Raw genomic sequence first — 19571 nt, 5'->3', positions numbered from 1 at the left:
GAGAGACCTAGGCCAGTGGCTGACTGTGCATCCTTGGGGAAGTTACTTCTCTGATCTTCAGTTTCTTTATGAAGCTTTTGTGAAGATTAAAGAAAATCTTATATTTGAAAGCACCGGCACAATACATAGTCTATCATCATATGGAATTCACTCCTCTGTCTGCTGCCCTTCCTCTTCCCTTGGTACCTGCTATGGACTGAATGTTTGTGTCCACACAAAATTCCTATGTTGAAGCCTCAATCCCCAGGGTGGTGGTCTATGGTGGTGAGGCATTGGGAGGTAATAAGGTCATGAGGGTGGAGCCCTCATGAATCAGATTAGTGGCCAAAAAGAAGAGACAGGAGAGAAAAGTGCTCTCGCTCTCTCTCTCAGCCACATGAGAAAATAGCAAGAGGACTGTCTGCAAACTAGGAGGAAGGGCCTCTCTCTGGGAAGCTGAATGGCTAGTGCCTTGATTTTGAACTCCAGAACTGCAAAATATACATGTCTGTTGTCCAAGTTACCCAGTGAATGGTGTTCTGTCACAGTAGCCGGAACTAAGACAGCACCTTTCTTTACACTATAGCCCCTGTCCTCACCAGGGTACTGTGCCATAGTTACATGCTGGTCCCACAAACACCAGCTCCAGGCAGTGATCTGATGACAGCACTTGGCACACTGATGGCGCTCATGCGGTGCTTGCTGAACTGAGTTTTGTCAATTCTTATTTCTATAATGTTGGGTGGCAGGAATTGCATATGAGTTAAGAGTGTTACAGCCTGGAATCAAATCTCAGTTATGCCATTTATTAGCTGGGCAATTTCAGGCAAGTAAATTAACCTCTCTCTGCTTCAGTCTCCTGGTTTGTAAATTGAAGGTAATTATATTACCTTCCCCATAGGATTGTAATGAGGTTTAAATAAGTTAATTAATTATAAAGGGCTTACAACAGTGTCTAGCATGTTCAAGGAACATTTATTTAAATAAAATTTATTTACCAACTTCAAAAAAGAGAGAGGGAAAAGGCAATGATTTTCATACTCATCTTATGGTTTCATTGAAATGATTAAATGGAATCATCAATAGAGTACATTTTTATAAAGGCTAAAGTCATACACTGATGTTATCCATTATGAAATTTTTCCAAACTGGCTCTAGGAGCTGAACTATAATTCTTCTCTGGCCTCTAACTGAAAAGGGGCCAGAAAGGAATTAAGGATGGAAAAAAATAACCCTAATCTAATAATAAATCATATGCATACCAGCAACCATTTATTCTGAGCTACAGTTGTAAGACGCTGAATGCAGTATAAAATGAGAGTACCTCCTTTAGAAGCCAAGCATTAAAGAGCAGCCCTAGGGAAGGCTCATGACAGGTCTTAAATTGCATTAAGGTAAGTGTACAGGAATGCTTTGTGGGGTATGATTATAAGTGATTTTTATTTCTTCTTGATACTTTTCTAAATTTTCCCATTTTCTACAATGAAATGTGTTACTTTTACAAACACATAAAACAATAATAGTAACATTTTTGGAAAGAGTTACCAACCTAAGGAGAAAATTTAATAGAAATTCATTTACAGCCATAAACACACACACACACATACACACACAGATGAGATGGGCAGTACTGCACTCTTTATGAGCAAGAATGCCAATGTCAACACTAGAGTCATGAGGCACACTTCTCCAGGCCAGCATGGTGGTTAGGATGGTTTTCTCCTAAAATATTTGCTGCTGCTGCTGCTAAGCCGCTTCAGTCGTGCCCGACTCTGTGTGACCCCATACATGGCAGCCCACCAGGCTCTCCTGTCCACGGGATTCTCTAGGCAAGAATACTGGAGTGGGTTGCCATTTCCTTCTCCTAAAATATTTGAGAGAGAGCCAATTCAAGAATGACCTCCAGCAGGCAGAAAATTACCCAGGAGGACTAACACTGAGAATGTTCCTTGGGGGACAGTGATGTGCAATTGAACAAATGAAGGATTATTGACAAGACTGGTTAGAATCACAGAATCTCAGGGTTGGAAAGTGACAGAAAATTATGTAGCTCAGCTGTACCACTCAAAGCTTGCTTCCCTTTAATTATACTTAGTGCCCTTGAATCTTCTATTATCAGAATTATCTAGAGGGTCATACGCACAAATACAGACTCCAGATGGGCTGAATCAGTCACTCTGTGTGTCAGCGTGTGTGAGGGAGAAAGTGGGCGTATCTTAAGTTTCCATAACGTTCCCTTGGTGTCAAAGCTGTTATTCTCATTCACTGTCTTCCCAGGTAACCCATACCATCTCTGCTGCTGCTGCTGCTAAATCGCTTCAGTCGTGTCCGACTCTGTGCGACCCTGTAGATGGCAGCCCACCAGGCTCCCTGTCCCTGGGATTCTCCAGGCAAGAACAATGGAGTGGGTTGCCATTTCCTTCTCCAATGCATGAAGGTGAAAAGTGAAGTTGCTCAGTCATGTCCGACTCTTCACGACCCCATGGACTGCAGCCTATCAGGATCCTCCGCCCATGGGATTTTCCAGGCAAGAGTACTGGAGTGGGGTGCCATTGCCTTCTCCTATACCATCTCTAGGCAGCTCCAACTACTAAAAGAATTTCCTTAAAATTACTTGAAAACTCTTTCCAGACAGGTTTCCTTCTCCACCCCATTTCTACCCATATTCAACAAGTTGGCTCCTTCTTCTACAGAACAGCCCTGCAGACAGCTCTGATTAATCACATCAAAGCAAACCAAAATGCTGCTGCCTTATTTTTCAAAAATAAATGGAAGTGGAAAAACAGAATATATACTACTCTTGGGAGTTACTGCTTCAAATTCAGAAAACACAAAAAACTACAAACTCAGAATGTCCTCTCAAAACAACGTCAGGTAATTATGCAGGAGCCCAGAGGCTTGGATGGTAAAGAATCTGCCTGCAATGCAAGAGACTTGGGTTCAATTCCCAGGTTGAGAACATCCCCTGGAGTAGGAAATGGCAGACCACTCCAGTATTCTTGCCTGGAGAATTCCATGAACAGAGAAGCCTACGGTCCACGGTGTTGCAAAGAGTCAGATGTGACTGAGGGACTAACATTTTCACTTGTACTTCCAGTTTAGAGAACTGTCTGCTGGTGGGAGATCCACAGGCCCAAGCTTAGAGGGTGGGGACAGAGACAGTCACGTTGCCCCGCTCTCCTCACATTCACCCTGGGCTGTGTGGCCACCAGCAGGAAAAGATGAGGGACCAGTATTCTCTGAGGTTCAAATGGTCCACAGTTATTCTTGGGGAGAATTTCTATCTTCCCACTGTGGATGGAGCTACCTCAGTCACTGGGTCACTTTGTGTGCAGCAGCATTTGAATACTCAGTTTCAGGAGGATTTTCTACAAAGGTATTTGGGATGTTTGGATTCGAGGAGGCGAGCCCTTTGTGGCTTGAGAAAAGTTAGTGACTGTTTTGAATAAACATTATTCCTGACTTTGACTTCATACCATCTCATCTCTAGGGAGCAGATCATTTGTTTCTCAGACAGTATCTTGGTGCCAAGAGGATACTCATGGGAAGAAGAGTTCCTTTTTAGTGGTGATGGGCAGAAGCTGCTGGGAACAGATGAAGGCCGCAGTTGTTCTGAAGTTTATTGCTGCCTTTCAAGAGCAGAGTTGAGGAAATGCTTAGAAGGGAAAGAACATAATCTTCATTTTCTTTTCTTTTGAACTTTCAGCTGTATATTGGGGTAGCCAATTAACAGGGCTTCCCTGGTGGCTTCTGCATGCTGGAGGCATGGGTTCGATTCCTGGGTCAGGAAGCTCCCCTGGATAGGGAAACGGCAACCCACCCCGGTATTCTTGCCTGGAGGACCCCATGGACAGAGGAGCCTGGAGAGCTGCAGTCCATGGGGCTGCAAACAGTCAGACGCAACTGAGCCCTAACGCTTCACTTCATAGCCGATGAACAACTGTGAGAGTTTCAGGTGAACAGCGAAGGGACTCAGCCATTCATATACTAGAACATAACAGTCTTGACTTAGGAAATATATACAGAACTAAATATCTGAGTGGAAGCTGGTTGGGGTGGCGACCAGGAGTAACTAAAGCTGTAAATAAACCTCTGTAAACCCACTCTTTGGAACTCGCCAGATGTTTAGCAGCTCACAGCTCAAGTATTTAATTTTGTTTTGTTTTTTCTCCAATGAAACTAGCTTTTAACTTTTTCAAATTGAAGTATAGTTGATTTACAATATTGTGTTAATTTCTGCTGCACAGTGAAGTGGTTCAGTTATACACACATATACATTCTTTTTAAATATTCTTTTCCACAATGGTTTATCATAGGTTAGTGAATATAGTTCTCTGTACTACACAGGACCTTGTTGTTTATCCTCAAGTATCTGATTCTGGTTTGGAGTTTTTTAAAGTCTTTTCCCATCAATGTTTGGACAGAATACAAAGCCAGAACCTTAGCTTTGAAAATGTTCTATTTTACTTGTCTTTAACCTGGACTTTCTATAAAGTAACCCAGTAAATGATGAACCTCTGAAGTAACCCCTCCAAGTCTGTAAGTCAGCATACAGGCTGATAAGCATACCCCTGACCATATGAAAGCCGGCAAGTTTTAGGAAGGCAGAATAAGCAGATCCTCTTTCTTGCTTTATGCTGTATCATGGTTACCAGTTTGGGTAAAAACCTAACATGAGAAGAGTGAGAATATTTGATCTGTGTCCCCGACCCCGCTGACAATTTCTGTGCAGACTGACTAACCTACTCAAACACATCCTGGGAACGGTCTGCCACGTCTGCATCTCCCCTCCCCTTCACACCCCCGGGGAGGTGGACAGCAAATCCTCAGGATCGGCAGGGCCTCCTTACCTCCGCTTGCTGGGGATGACCCCCATCTCTTCACTGTCGCCCTCCAGCGTGACCCTCCTGGCTTGCCACCACTCGTCATCAGAGGCGTTGATAACGTGAAGAATATCTCCGTATTTAAAACTAAGTCCTTGACTTGGCAGCCCACTGTCCTTGCTTTTGTCATAGTCAAACATGGCTCTGGAAGAAATGACATAAGAGAACAGTGTTAGGAATCTCTGGCAGCTCAGATCTTGGATTCATCATTTCGATTATTCACTCTTGTCCTGAGAACCCACTGGCTGCTGGGTACCCCCTCCCAGGACTAACCCCTGGAATCCCAGTCAATGATCCCACTGCTTTGGTTACAAATCAAGGTTACTTCTTACTTCTCCTGGAGGTTGCAAGGGCAGCCTATTAGGGCCCTTACCTGGGGTTCTGCTCACTGGTAGATGCCAGACTCCAGGGAGAGGAGAGAGAGGAGGGGGAATGGGGAGTTGGTATCTAACGGGAAAACAGTTTTCATTTCAGAAAGGTGAAAAATGCAGGAGATGGATGGTGGTAAGAACTGCACAACAATCTGAATGCACTTAGTGCCTCTGACCTGTACAGTTAAATATGGCTAAAATAGTATGTTTTATATTATGTGACTTTGCCACAATAAAAAAAAATATTAAAAAAAACCCTGGGATACTGCTTCTTGGAGATCGTCACAGGCAACAAGGTGACAATGGAAGATGGTAAAGGTAGGTTAGGACCTTACTGAGATTTTTCTCCTCTCTCACTACAATCAAATTTTATAAATCACTATAAAGAAGGAAATAATGCAGAGAATGATGGGCATCTTTCTGAATGCAGCATTTTGTGTGATGGACAAATCTTCTCAGATGGATCAAACTGCTTCCACAGAATACCAAGCCTACCTCGTCATTGCATTTATCACTCTGAATTGTAATTCTTGCTGTATGTATCATGTTTCCCCACTGAAGAGTCTTTACTGAGACTTTGCTAAGCCTAACACTGCAATATGCACGACTGGTGGGGTAAAGGAGCTGGAAGCAGAATTAAATGATGACCAAGACCTTAGCTCTTGCCCCCGAGCAGCTGACAGTTTGTCTCAAGTCCTACCCTGTCCACCTCTTCCTGTATCCCCCACCAACCATCGCCACACACACACCACCTGCGATTTCCCCGGAGAAGCAGACGTTGCCATGTTCCTGTTTATTTCCCTCTTTGATTCTATTCTAACAATTTCCTTAGAGTGTAGCCACTATGCAAGCAAAGCTAGCTAGACCTGCTGGACAGATTTGTCTAAAATTACTGAGGACTGAGTGTGATTCTTTTTCTTTCTTTTCCCCCATCTCATGAAAGAGACATCACATCTACTGTTGTGGCAACCCAATTGAGCTGAAGGCATCAGCCCTCAAATACTGCAGGAAAAGCTGAATTACTTGCAACACAGCCCCTTCTTCCATTAACTCTGTACCCAAGTGGTGGAATATGGTGACGGGGGGGGTGTCTCAGCTCCTAGAATGACTCATTTCCACCTTAACCATCTGCATCTTCCTTACCAAAGACTTCCCAAAACCCTCGCCAGGAAAAGGGGGCTGAGAGGAGGCAGAGACCCACTCCTGACTCTGTCACTTCTCTGGCTGGCTGATGAGACGCAAGTTACCATTCCAGAACCGCAGCTTTTTAAACGCATAATTAGTCCAATGACTATATTCACATGGAGCTGCTGTGAGCTTTAATGAAATAACATACTGGATGTATCCGGCAGAATACAGTCTAATAGTGGCTAAGAAAACAGACTCAGGGGCCACACTGTTAGGGCTGTGTTCGGGTCCTGGTACTTCTCTCTTACTAGCCATATAGCTGGTAGCCCAGGCACACTCCCAAGTCCCTCTGAGGACTCAGTTCCCCCGTATATAACACAGTGATGCCAGCAATGGAGATAGCAGCGCCTCTATCACGGGATTGTCCTATGGAAGAAACGCTGCCTGAGGTGATGCATGTAAAGCATACACAAAAGTGCCCACACACAGTGACGGTCACTAAGTCACGGTCATTAGTGAACCATACTTCATGGTTCATGAAGTATGAACCGTTGTTGCTGTTGTTATACACCTCCTTTCCCCTCTTGAGTGTATACTTACAAACATCCTTTCTATGGGTTCTACTCTCTGCAAAAACCGACTGGCATACCAGTCCCGAGACTGCATCCCCAAAAAGGCCTGCTTACAAGGACGGCCCTTGGCTGACATTTGGGAACTCAGCTTTTGGGAGGCTTCTTTCCATTTCCTATTAAGAATGGCTTACTGTGCCTAAACTGCTTATAAACAGGATCATTTAGGGTGAACACTTGCCTTTCCTCTGGGAGCCTGGAACTGTGGCAGGTGCCAGGCAGAGAGGGCGCCTGTGTGAGCAGCCCCAAATACGATCCCTGGACACCGAGCCTGTTAGGAGCGTCCCTGGTAGACAACGTTCTACACCCGTTGCCACAATCAGTCGCTGGAGGAATTAAGCCTGTCCTTCCTGACTTCACTGGGAGAGGACTCCTGGAAGCTGGCACCTCGTTTCCTCTGGATTTTCTCTCATGCTCTTTTCCTTTTGCTGAGTTGAGTTTGTATCCACTTTCTGCAATAAGTCATAGCCATGAAGATGAGAGTCCGACAAGCCCTCCCAGTTGGGAGTTGCCTTCAGGACCCCCAACAATCACTCCATAGACTGGAAACCATATTCACATACACTTTCTCATTTGTGCCTCAATCCATTCCCAGAAAGAAAGTACAACGGATACAGTACTTAGTATCCCCTTTTTACAGGTGAGGGTCATACCAGGTGAGGCCCCCTCCAACTAACACAGGACATGTGGCTTAGAGGCAGCAACCTGGGGCTGGAGTGTTGGTCTCTTGGTCCTAAGTCCTAGTTCAGTGGTCTCCACCCTGCCCCCTGACCCCACCCTAGTCTGGGAGGTGGTGAAGGTGGTGACAAGGGGGCAAGGATGAGAACCATGATGACAAGCACTATTCATGCCCACGTTAGGGGGCCTGACCGTTTGTGTTCACTGTCCTACATCTGACATCATAACAACCTGAATGGTAAATATTAGTATCTCTGTTTAATAAATGGGAGAGGAGGTTCAGGAAGTTCAGAAACCTGTCCCAGGTCACAAGTAAATGCATGGTAGAAACTGAACCTAGAATAAGGCCTGACTCCAAAATGCACATCCCTGGTTATTTCATTACAGTGCCCATGACTTGGCTGTACCAGGAAATTCTAATCTTCCCTTCAGAGCTGACCACCTCTTCTTCCCCAGATCCCTGAAGTTCCCTTATGGCTCAGCTCCTGTCCCTTGTATTCCTTATCTTAAGGTCCCTAAACCTCTAGTTTGGCTCCAGGCTCTTCTGGACGTAAAGTGTGAGGACTGGAGGTAGAAAAGCCATCAGGAAAGCTGGCAGGTGGTGGCCAAGAAGGCAGGCTCTAGGGTTAGACTACTTGGGTTTGCAACTTTTGAACTGTGATCTTAAACAAGGTACTTAACGTCTCTGGGTTTCAAGCTTTTCTTAATTATAAAATGGCACAGTAATAACACCAGCCACCTTGAAGAGCTGTGGTGAGGATTAAATGAAATAATACATGTGAAGTATCATAACACAGCCTGGCAGTAGCAAGTGCTCAGTAAATGCTAGCTAATACTACTATGATAATTATTCTGAAAAACGCACTGGGATTTGAATTCCAGTTTCTGGGTCCCAATTGTGCCACTTAGAAGCTGTCTTATGGACTGTGTACAAAGATATCTAAAACTCCTCTGTATCCTCAAGACCTAGTATAGCGCTGGGTACAAGGCAGACCTTCAGAAAGATCTATGGGAATATTTTGGATGATCTTTGAAAGCCCCTGGTCACTCAGACTGGTAGAGTCTGGCCTGCAAAGCAGGAGACCTGGGTTTGAGCCCCAGGTTGGGAAGATCCCCTGGAGAAGGGCATGGCAACCCACTCCAGTATTCTTGCCTAAAGAATTCCATGGACAGAGGAGCCTGGTGGGCTACAGTCCATGGGATTGCAGAGTCCAACGCAACTGAGCGACTAACACTTTTGCTTTGAAAGCTCCATTTCTTTCAAGTCTCAGTGTCCCGGTCTGTAAGGGGAGGGCAGCAGAAACCAATCCCAGAGGTCCTCAGCAGCCGACCCACTTGTTCTACCGAGCTCCATTCTTGTCCCAAGTTGTCTTTCCAAGAAAACATTTACTTACTTGGCTGCGCTGAGTCTTAGTTGCAACATGTGGGATCTTTGGTTGTGGCATGGGAACTCTTAGTTGCAGCATGTGGGATCTAGTTCCCTGACCAGGGATTGAACCTGGACCTGCATTGGGAGCACGGAATCTTAGCCACTGGACCACCAGGGAAGTTCCCCCAAGTATTCCTGAGGGGGGGATTTCCCACCCTTGGGATCAGCAACACGCTCCATGAGTTCTATTATCTTGGACAAACTGCCTCTCTAGGATCCCACTGATTCAGACTCGCCAGGTCCCTAAAAACAAGCAGCTGACACATTTCAGCAGCTCCTGGCTCCTTTGGATATGAATGGATCATCACATCTGAGGAAGAGGCTACAGTGCCCTGTCACCTATTTTAAAAAGCGATAAGCTGCTTTTAATTTGCTTTATGTGCTAATTCATCACAGCAACTTTTATAAAATGCCATTAAGACGCACACTTTCCACCCAGGGTGCTTTTAACAAGTTCATTAGGCAAGTGGAATTAGACATGAATAATGCAACGGCTCTCCCATCCCTCCCGCCCCTCCTGCATTTCAACATGTGGTGGCCCCTTGCCCGTCGGGGAAGTGTAGGCAGGGAGGGGTGAAGCAGATGCTTGTCCTCATGGCCAGCCAACCTGGCTGTGGAGACCTAGGTACCAGACCGAAATTGTGCTTAAGGGTCCCACAATGTGCTGCTACTGCTGCTGCTAAGTCGCTTCAGTTATGTCCGACTCTATGCGACCCCACAGACGGCAGCCCACCAGGCTCTGCCATCCCTGGGATTCTCCAGGCAAGAGCACTGGAGTGGGTTGCCATTTCCTTCTCCAATGCATGAAAGTGAAAAGTGAAAGTGAAGTCGCTTAGTTGTGTCCGACTCTTCGCGACCCCATGGACTGCAGCCTACCAGGCTCCTCTGTCCATGGGATTTTCCATGCAAGAGTACTGGAGTGGGTTGACATTGCCTTCTCCACCACAATGTGCTAAAGACATTCTATTCATTGTCTCCCTCAATTTGCTAGGTTTGAGCCAGCATACCAGTTACACACCAAGCTTTGGAGAAAGGAAAGGTCTGGGTGTTAAGGTCCCAACTCTGTCATTGCTAGTTGTAAATTTTAGCTCTGTGGCTTAACCTCTTAGATGACCTCTTAACCAGAGATGACCATTCTCTCATTGATCAAATGCAGATAAACGATGGCACAAACTCATAAGACCATTATGGAGATACTGCTATGGCATGGTGCCTGTAAAGTTCCCAAGACCTGCACAGAATGAATCCCCTTCATTATTATTTCTGTTAACAATCCTGCCATGTAAGCGTTTTGGATCTCATGAAAGAAATGAGAGTCAAAGAGCTGAAATGAAAAAAAGCTAGTAAGTGGCAGAATCAGGGTTTAAACAAGACAGATGTGTCTGAATCAAAAGCCTGTGCTCTGACTGCAGAATTCAGCTTGGAGCTCCTGATCAGGAATGCAGTACTTAGATCTCATCCCCAAAGATTTCATGATCAATGGATGATCGCCTTGACGCTGACACTGTGGACTAGACATCAGGAGACAGGTGCATGTAGTTTACTGAGCACACACTCAGTTCTCACGCTGCCCTGCAATGTGTGTTTTAGCCTTGTGCTGCAGATGAGGAAACAAACTTCGATAAATTAAGCAACATGTCCAGGGGTACATGAGCTATCAAGGTGGGTTTCAGCTGTTATGCCCTATGCCTTTGTTCTTTAAGATGCTTTGGGGAAATAAGGTAAATTGACACGTGGCTGATGTTTATGTGTCTCATTGCAGGTCACTCTGGGGCATCTTCCTCATCAACCCCCAAGCTCCTTCCCTGAGAGTTAAGTGTCCTTCTCGCATACTCTGATCTCATTCTGCTTTGTGCTTTTTAACATTTGCAAATTCTATTTTGCATGAGCATGGGGATGGGGAAGGTTCACATTCTTCCTAGCCCCAGAATCTACCCCATAAGAGACGATCAAGAAAAGTTATTTTCTGTCATTCAGTCTTTCACCTATGCCTGCCATAGGTAATTCTTTTTTTTTTTTCAGAAGTTTTTATTTATTTTTTTCAAATCTTAATACATTTTTTATTTTTTTATAAATTTATTTATTTTAATTGGAGGCTAATTACTTTACAATATTATATTGGTTTTGCCATACATCAACATGAATCTGCCACAGGTGTACACGTGTTCCTCATCCTGAACCCCCTCCCTCCTCCCTCCCTGTACCATCCCTCTGGGTCATCCCAGTGCACCAGCCCCAAGCATCCTGTATCCTGCATCAAACCTGAACTGGTGATTTGTTTCTTATATTATATTATACATGTTTCAGTGCCATTCTCCCAAATCATCCCACCCTCTCCCTCTCCCACAGAGTTCAAAAGACTGTTCTATACATCTGAGTCTCTTTTGCTGTCTCACATACAGGGTTATCGTCACCATCTTTCTAAATTTCATATATATGTTAGTATACTATATTGGTGTTTTTCTTTCTGGCTTACTTCACTCTGTATAATAGGCTCCAGTTTCATCCACCTCATTAGAACTGATTCAAATGTATTCTTTTTAATGGCTGAGTAATGCTCCACTGTGTATACGTACCACAGCTTTCTTATCCATTCATCTGCTGATGGACATCTAGGTTGCTTCCATGTCCTGGCTATTATAAACAGTGCTGCGATGAACATTGGGGTACATGTGTCTCTTTCAATTCTGGTTTCCTCGGTGTGTATGCCCAGCAGTGGGATTGCTGGGTCATAAGGCAGTTCTAGTTCCAGTTTTCTAAGGAATCTCCACACTGTTCTCCATAGTGGCTGTACTAGTTTGCATTTCCACCAACAGTGTAAGAGGGTTCCCTTTTCTCCACACCCTCTCTAGCATATATTGCTTGTAGACTTTTGGATCGCAGCCATTCTGACTGGTGTGAAATGGTACCTCATTGTGGTTTTGATTTGCATTTTTGATAATGAGTGATGTTGAGCATCTTTTCATGTGTTTGTTAGCCATCTGTATGTCTTCTTTGGAGAAATGTCTATTTAGTTATTTGGCCCATTTTTTGATTGGGTCATTTATTTTTCTGGACTTGAGCTGCAGGAGTTGCTTGCATAGGTAATTCTTAAAATTCAATAGTTCACTTGCTTTCCCATAAAGGCCTGGGTAGTTGGAAATAACAGGTGAGGAAGGCCTGAGTGACACCCAGCATGGGCCTTCCTGGCTTTTGTAGGAAATGACAAACATATGTGCACCATTCCTGTCTCTCAAGTCAGAGCATATCCATTCCGGGTGGAGGGTTACATGCAGCTCTGTACCGATGACTTCTCACATCTCCTTGAGGAGCCATACACCACCCCTGTGGATGAGTCATCATGCCCAAACTTAGCTCTCTCAAGGGCACTTATTCTGCCATCCATCTCAATACTAAACTTCCCCCAGTAAAAACGGTGGTGAGAACCACCACCAAAATTGGTCTAGTGGATAGGAACAAGCTAGCCTCTGCCAACCCTTGTTAAGAGGCCATTGACCATGATGCTGCTGTTTACTGAATGGCTGCTGGGCACATAGTAAACCTACAACATGTCAGGTGCTGTTCTGGGTATTTATTATCTGTGATTCAAAAGATAACCCTTAAGAGTTTGGAACGGTCATGTACACACTGTAATATTTAAAATAGATAACCAACAAGGACATACTCTATAGCACAGGAAACTCTTCTCAATGTTATGTGGCAGCCTGGATAGGAGGGGGTTTTGGGGGAGGATGGATACATGCATATGTATGGCTGAGTCCCCTGTTCACCTGAAACTATCACATCATTGTTAATTGGCTATACCCCAGTACAAAATATAAGCTTAAAAAAAAAAAAGGCCACTTAAAATGCAAGTGTTGTTCCCATTTTACAGAAGGGTAAATACATTCTATGCCATGGACTGTAGTATCGCATGGGTTATACCACTTAATCACTAATAACCTAGTAAGGCAGGTTTATGTTCTTTAAAGAGACTCTTCAACATGCCAGTGTTTCCTTTTATGTGAGGGGGCTATTGGGAAAATGCCAATCTCTACTGGACCCAAGGCACCAGGCAGTCACTGTCATGACGGAAGATGGAACTAATTGGGCACCAACCAGAGGTCCTCACAGTCTGGGCTTCTGCACAGCAGTGGCATTTTGATCATGATGAGGGAGGAAGCATCATTTCCGGGGGCAACAACTCTCTGTCTCTCTGTTTCTCCTGAGTCTCCAGCGCTCCCAGTTCCCCAAGGGATGTGGCATGAGCCGATTTCACATGTCTGGAGGTCTGCAAGTTGATCATTTCAGACAACTTATCATCAGAGTCTCCAGGAAGAGGGCCCATTCCAGGCTGCCTTCTCTACCAGGGTGTCCTATCATCTGTCAGGTTGGTTTACACAGCAGCACTGACCGACAGGCCCCCCATCGGAGGGAAGCAGAGGCAAATCTGTACCTGCACAAAGGCAGGCTCGACAGACCACAGCGAATGGCACTTCAGTTTTCAGGGCTGGGTGAGGCGGAAAAGATTAATCACCTTAAAACCACTGTCTTTTCCCCCAAATGCCATCAGCTGGCTACTCAGCAAATGAAATATGGGAAAGAAGAACATGACTAGGATGAATAGTTCACGTTTTATGACAGTTCTAAGAGCTCTTTATGTTCTGGCCTTGGTTTGTCAGACCGAGATATATTAATCAAGATATTCAGAAAGGCTGACAAAGCCCCAACTGTAGCCTTTTATTTCTGATCTGACCTAAAAACGCAGAGCAAACTTTGGTATCTACTTTTTAGGGCCTTAGTGTCACAAATTAGTAAGCTTGCAGTGTATGTGTGCTAAGTCACTTCAGTTGTGTCCAACTCTGTGCGACCCTATGGGCTATAACCTGCCAGGCTCTTCTGGTTGTGGGACCTCCAGGCAAGAATACTGGAGTGGATTGCCATGGAAGAGAAAAAGAATATCCTGATTTGGAATTTCTTTATTGCTGATACACAATTATCATCTAAATATTTAAATTTATATACAGAATATTTAAATTTATATGTCAAGATAGTGAGACCTCACATAGTCCTAGGTTCAAATAGTGGCTCTGCCAGCTAAGCAGCCATGTGATTTTCATGTCTGTACCTCCAGCTCCAGAGGTATAAAATAAAGGGCAAGAATCCTTATCCAACAGAGTCCTTAAGAGAATTACATGTGTCAGACTTTCAGTACTCACTAAGAGCTCTATGTTTGTTCACTGAGTTTAAAATCTAATCTTCTTCCCTGTAAATTCCACCCCTCTTCTAGTGTTGCTCATTGGAGTATAAGTAAAGCAATCCTACCTCTGCTTTCTAAAAACACTTTCTAAGTATTTACTGATTGGCAAGTGACACCAGCTGATGCTGGGCTTAGAAGAGGGTGTTGGACAAAGCTCATTTCTCTCATGAGCAGATGAAAAAGGGGAGAAAGACATCCAAGAATAGTCCATTCAGCTACCCCAAATCCTTAGTGGTAGTTTATCTGGATCAGTGATGAAATTAACATACCACAAAACCAGACTCCTGGATAATGACTTCAGCTCCACCAATACTGAGTTTCTTTGTTTATGAACTTCAGAAAACTGTGGAAACTACCAGACTAGACTGAAGCAAGAGAAAATCTGGAGTTAGGGAAAACTTCACCTCAAAATCTCATATATATCCATAAAGGCCCACATTATCATCTATTGAGAGAGGGCAGTTAGAGATGACAGAAGATGGTTCCTTACTCACCTGGGGAAAAACACTGAGTTCAGGATTGATTTAATTTACATGCCTGAGATAATAGTCATTTAAATATTAAAAGCAACATTATTTACACAGTGCCTATTATGTGCCAATCATTATTTTTTGCTGAGGACTCAGAAATACACAAGAGGCTTGCTTCCTGTCCTCATGGAACTTAATATTTGGTTGAGGATACCTGTAAGGGGTGGGCTTCCCTGGTGGCTCAGAGAGTAAAGAATCTGCTTGCAATGAGGAAGACTAGGGATTGAACTCCAGCCGATCCCCTGGAGAAGGGAATGGCAATCCACTCCAGTATTCTTGCCTAGAGAATTCCATGGACAGAGGAGCCTGGTGGGCTACAGTTCATGGGATTACAAAGAGTTGGACATAACTGAGCAACTAACACTTTCATTTTTCATGAGTATGGGGTATATTCATTCGGCTACTCATTTATTCATTCAGCAAATATTTATTGAACATGTACCAACGATGATTCTAGGAACTCGGGGTCTATCGGTGAATGAAAACAAGACAAAATTTCATGACTTCATGGAGCTTATATTCTAGTAAGAGAAGATGGGCAAAATACAATAAACCTAATAAATAATCAAAGAGTATATTAAGTTAGGAGTAGCTAATTAGTGACAGAATAAGTTAAAAATAGAGCAAAGTAAGGGGTATCAGGATTTTGAGATGGGGAAGAATTGTGGTGGTGGTTAAGGCTGCATTTATAAATAGGGAGCTCATTTTATCTTTGACAAAGGAAGCAAAAATAAAAAAATGGAGAAAAGACAGTCTCTTCAACAAGTGATGCTGGGAAAACTGGTCAGCTATGTGTAAAAGAATGAAACTAGAACACTTTACACAAAAATATCTCAAAATGGATTAAAGACCTAAATGTAAGACCAAAAACTATAAAACTTTTAGAGGAAAACATAGGCAGAACACTGCCTGATATAAATCAAAGCAAGACCCTCTATGACTCACCTCCCAGAGTAATGGAAATAAAAATAAACAAAAGGGACCTAATTAAAAGCCTATGCACAATGAAGGAAACTATAAACAAGGTGAAAAACAGAGCCCTTAGAATTGGAGAAAATAATAGCATCTGAAACAAATGACAAAGAATTAGTCTCCAAAATATACAAGCAGCTCACGCAGCTCAATACCAGAAAAACAAACAACCCAATCAAAAAGTGGGAAAAAGACCTAAACAGACATTTCTACAGATGGCTAACAAACACATGAAAAGATGCTCAACATCACTCATTATTAGAGAAATGCAAACCAAAACCACAATGAGGTATCATCTCATGCCAGGCAGAATGGTCATCGTCAAAAAGTCTACAAGCAATAAATGCTGGAGAGGGTGTGGAGAAAAGGGAACCCTCTTACACTGTTGGTGGGAATGCAAACTAGTACAGCCACTATGGAGAACAGTGTGGAGATTCCTTAAAAAACTGGAACTAGAACTGCCTTATGACCCAGCAATCCCACTGCTGGGCATACACACCGAGGAAACCAGAATTGAAAGAAATATGTGTACCCCAATGTTCACTGTAGCACTATTTACAATAGCTAGGACATACAAGCAACCACTGGCAGACAGATGGATAAGGAAGTTGTAGTACATATATGCAATGGAATATTACTCAGATATAAAAAGGAATGCCCTTGAGTCAGTTCTAACGAGGTGGATGAACCTAGAGCATATTGAACGGAGTGAAGTAAATCAGAAAGAGAAAGACAAATACTGTATATTTACTCATATATATGGAATTTAGAAAGACGATACCAATGATTCTACGTGTAGGGCAGCAAAGGAGACACAGATGTCAAGAACAGACTTTGGACTCTCTGGGAGAAGCCGAGGGTGGGCTGGTTTGAGAGAGCAGCACTGAAACGCGGACATTGCCACATGTGAAGCAGATGACCGGTACAAGCTTGATGCGTGAAGCAGGCGCCCAAAGCTGGTGCTCAGGGACAACCTGGGGTGGGGGGGGGGGTGGGCAGGGAGGAAGGAGAGGGGTTCAGGATTGGGGGACACATGTGTACCTGTGGCCGAGTCATGTCGATGTATAGCAAAAGCCTTCACAATATTGCAGTTATTTTACAATTAAAATAATTTAAAAAATAATAAATAAATAGGGTGCTCAAGGTAGGGCTCGTTGAGAAAAACATCTGAGGGGAGGCTTGATGAAGACAAAGGAGTTGGTCATGCTGGGGCCTGAGGAAAGTGTTCTAAGAAGAAGAAACACTGGGTGCAAAGGCCCTAAACCTTGTTAAAATCGGGCATAATAGGCAATATCCTGAGAATTACTGTGAGGTGCAACAGGATGTCCGAGCAGGAACCCCCAGCATGTGTTCAGAAAGGAATTCATGAACAAAGGAATGATTCCCCCAGATCTATCAGCCAAGACTTGGCAGCAGCCCCCCCCCACCCCCAGCTGAGCAGGCATGTCCCTAATAGGAACCCCGCTGCAGTAACAGTGATCTCACGTCCTGAAGACTCTACTTTCTTCCCTGAGCCTCTCCACTTGTGGATCTCTCCTGGGAAGCAAGCACATGAGCTGGGCCATGGAAGAGCCTCCCGTCTTCTCTGGGATACATTCTACTACAACTCACACACTGCAGATGGAATTTTTCTTAACGTTGTTCAAAAAGTTGAAGCATTAACCGAATATAAAGAAATAAGCATAAAATCATTCAACGAATTTCAATCTAGTCTTTGAGACTCGTGACTTTCCTGGAAACCCTCTGAGCCTATCCATTCCCCTCTCTGTGCCAGGCTGCAACCTCGTACCCTGTCATCTTCCTGCACTTAGCAGGTGGCATCTTAGTTGATTGGCCCAGGAGCCTATGTCCCTGCTGGACAGCTCAGCCCCTCAGGGTTAGGACAGTGTCTCTTTTGTCTTTGTGTCTCTCCCACAGAGCACAGAGGAGGAGGTGTTCACAACAGGAGGCTACACTGAACTGCATCGAATTTGAAACCCACATTCTGTGATCCTGGGAGCGTGACTTCACCTCTTTGGGTTGCTTCATGTGTAAAATGGGATTTAAAATACTGTATTTTATTACTTTTAAGATGCACCCTTTTTTCATCCTCATATCTCAAAAGTTAGGATGTATCCTACCATCAATGCCACCTTGCATCCATAACTTAATGGACAGTGTCTTTGCTTTCTTTGTGACACACACGTGCGTCTTACAATCAGTGACAGTGAATTCAGCGAGATTCACTGAAACGTGGTAGGAACCATCTGACAGTTGTGAGAACTGATGAATTAAGGATGAAAGGCCCTCCATATCAGTATATGCACATATATACACATATTTATCGCTACTGTGCTGTTATTTATCATGGGTCAGGTAGGGTCACCCTGCCTTTCTCTCTTCTTCCTGTACACATTTGCAAACCCCTGTGGTACTCTCTGCTCAATGACTGCAAAGTGCTGACAGGCCAAATACTGTGCCATAGTCTGACTTGCTCAGGAAGCTCTTTTCAGCAGTTCTGCTTAATTGAATGAAACGTCTACAGGGAATGTCCCAGCTTTGGCCGGTAGTGCAGGAATTTAGGGAAGGAAAAAGGAACTAACAATATAGAGAACATTAGTGTTTATACTTTTAGTATTTATAGATTCTGTGAATATTGTTAGAATTTATTTCAGCAGCACAAGCTTTTAACTTTAGCGCTGAAGTCTCCATGCTAGAGCATTTTCCATGCACTGCATGTTAAGTTACTCATTCATTCATCTATTGAACACCTACTACACACCAGGCACCAGGATAATGGAAAGTATTGGCCAGATCTGGGAGACTTCTCAGCTGTACCATCTACTTGCTCTGTGGCTATCTATAGTCAGGGTCCTTAAATTCTGTTTCTTATTGGGTGAAGACTAATTTCTGCCTGCCATGGGCTGAACGTTTGTGTCCCCAACAAAACGTGTATGTTGAAAACTTACCCTCCAAAGCGGGTCCTTTGTGGGGTGATTAGAATTAGATATGGTCATGAGAGTGGATTAGCACCCTTAAAAGTCATGAGAGACTTTGCTTTTTCTTTCTCTACCATACAAGGATATGATGACAAATTAGCAAATTGAAACCTGGAAGAGGGCCTTCAACTGGGCTGGTGCCCTGATTTCAGACTTCCAGTCTCCTTTACTCTGATGTTGATAAGTCTGTGGTTCTTTGTTGCAGCAGCTTGAACTGACTAAAGACACTCCCTATTAGACGCTGTTGGGTTGAAATGAGGTAACATATGCAAAACACCATACTACAATATGGTGTCTCGTGCAGGAAACTGCAAGAATAATATGTACTGGCACAGAAAACTATGTTATAACTCAACTTTTATGGGGTGAAGTACCATTTTTCATTTTTAGTATCAATTTATCTATTTAACACTTATCTGGCTCTTCCTAAGTGACAGGCCTGGGGCTTGTGCTTCTATTGGAATTATGCAGGAGAGGCGTTTCCTGCGGGCCAGTGTTGGGCGATGGCTTGCTTTTCCTAAAGCTTTTCTCATTCCATTTGGTAAAGCAATCAGAGAGTCCTGTGGAACTGCTCTAAAACAGTCAACACACACAACTTTTAGATTGCGATGCCATGCATTCGTTCCAGCCACAGTTAATAAACACCTATTACGTGCCAGGCATTATACTAAGTACTGGGGTTTTAGCGGTGAACAAGTAAAACAAGGTGCTCCTATGAAACTGAGGAAAGACAGATGTGAAAGAAATAATCACCA

At 43.8% G+C, this 19571-nt stretch overlaps 1 protein-coding gene across 40 annotated transcripts in view; it reads right to left on the bottom strand.

Annotated features, from left to right (window-relative positions):
- Positions 1-19571, bottom strand: part of DLG2 (discs large MAGUK scaffold protein 2) — a 2369976-nt gene that overhangs the window by 70117 nt on the left and 2280288 nt on the right. For all 40 annotated transcript variants that reach the window (XM_042238120.2, XM_060403917.1, XM_060403919.1 and 37 more), the window contains one exon: positions 4830-5006. In XM_042238120.2, the coding sequence (XP_042094054.1) occupies positions 4830-5006 (177 nt within the window). The remainder of the gene's footprint in view (positions 1-4829; positions 5007-19571) is intronic.

The sequence above is a fragment of the Ovis aries genome, chromosome 21, assembly GCF_016772045.2.
Source record: "Ovis aries strain OAR_USU_Benz2616 breed Rambouillet chromosome 21, ARS-UI_Ramb_v3.0, whole genome shotgun sequence".
Taxonomy (NCBI): domain Eukaryota; kingdom Metazoa; phylum Chordata; class Mammalia; order Artiodactyla; family Bovidae; genus Ovis; species Ovis aries.
Note: the sequence above shows the minus strand (reverse complement) of the source record. Positions and strands in the feature narration are given on the sequence as shown.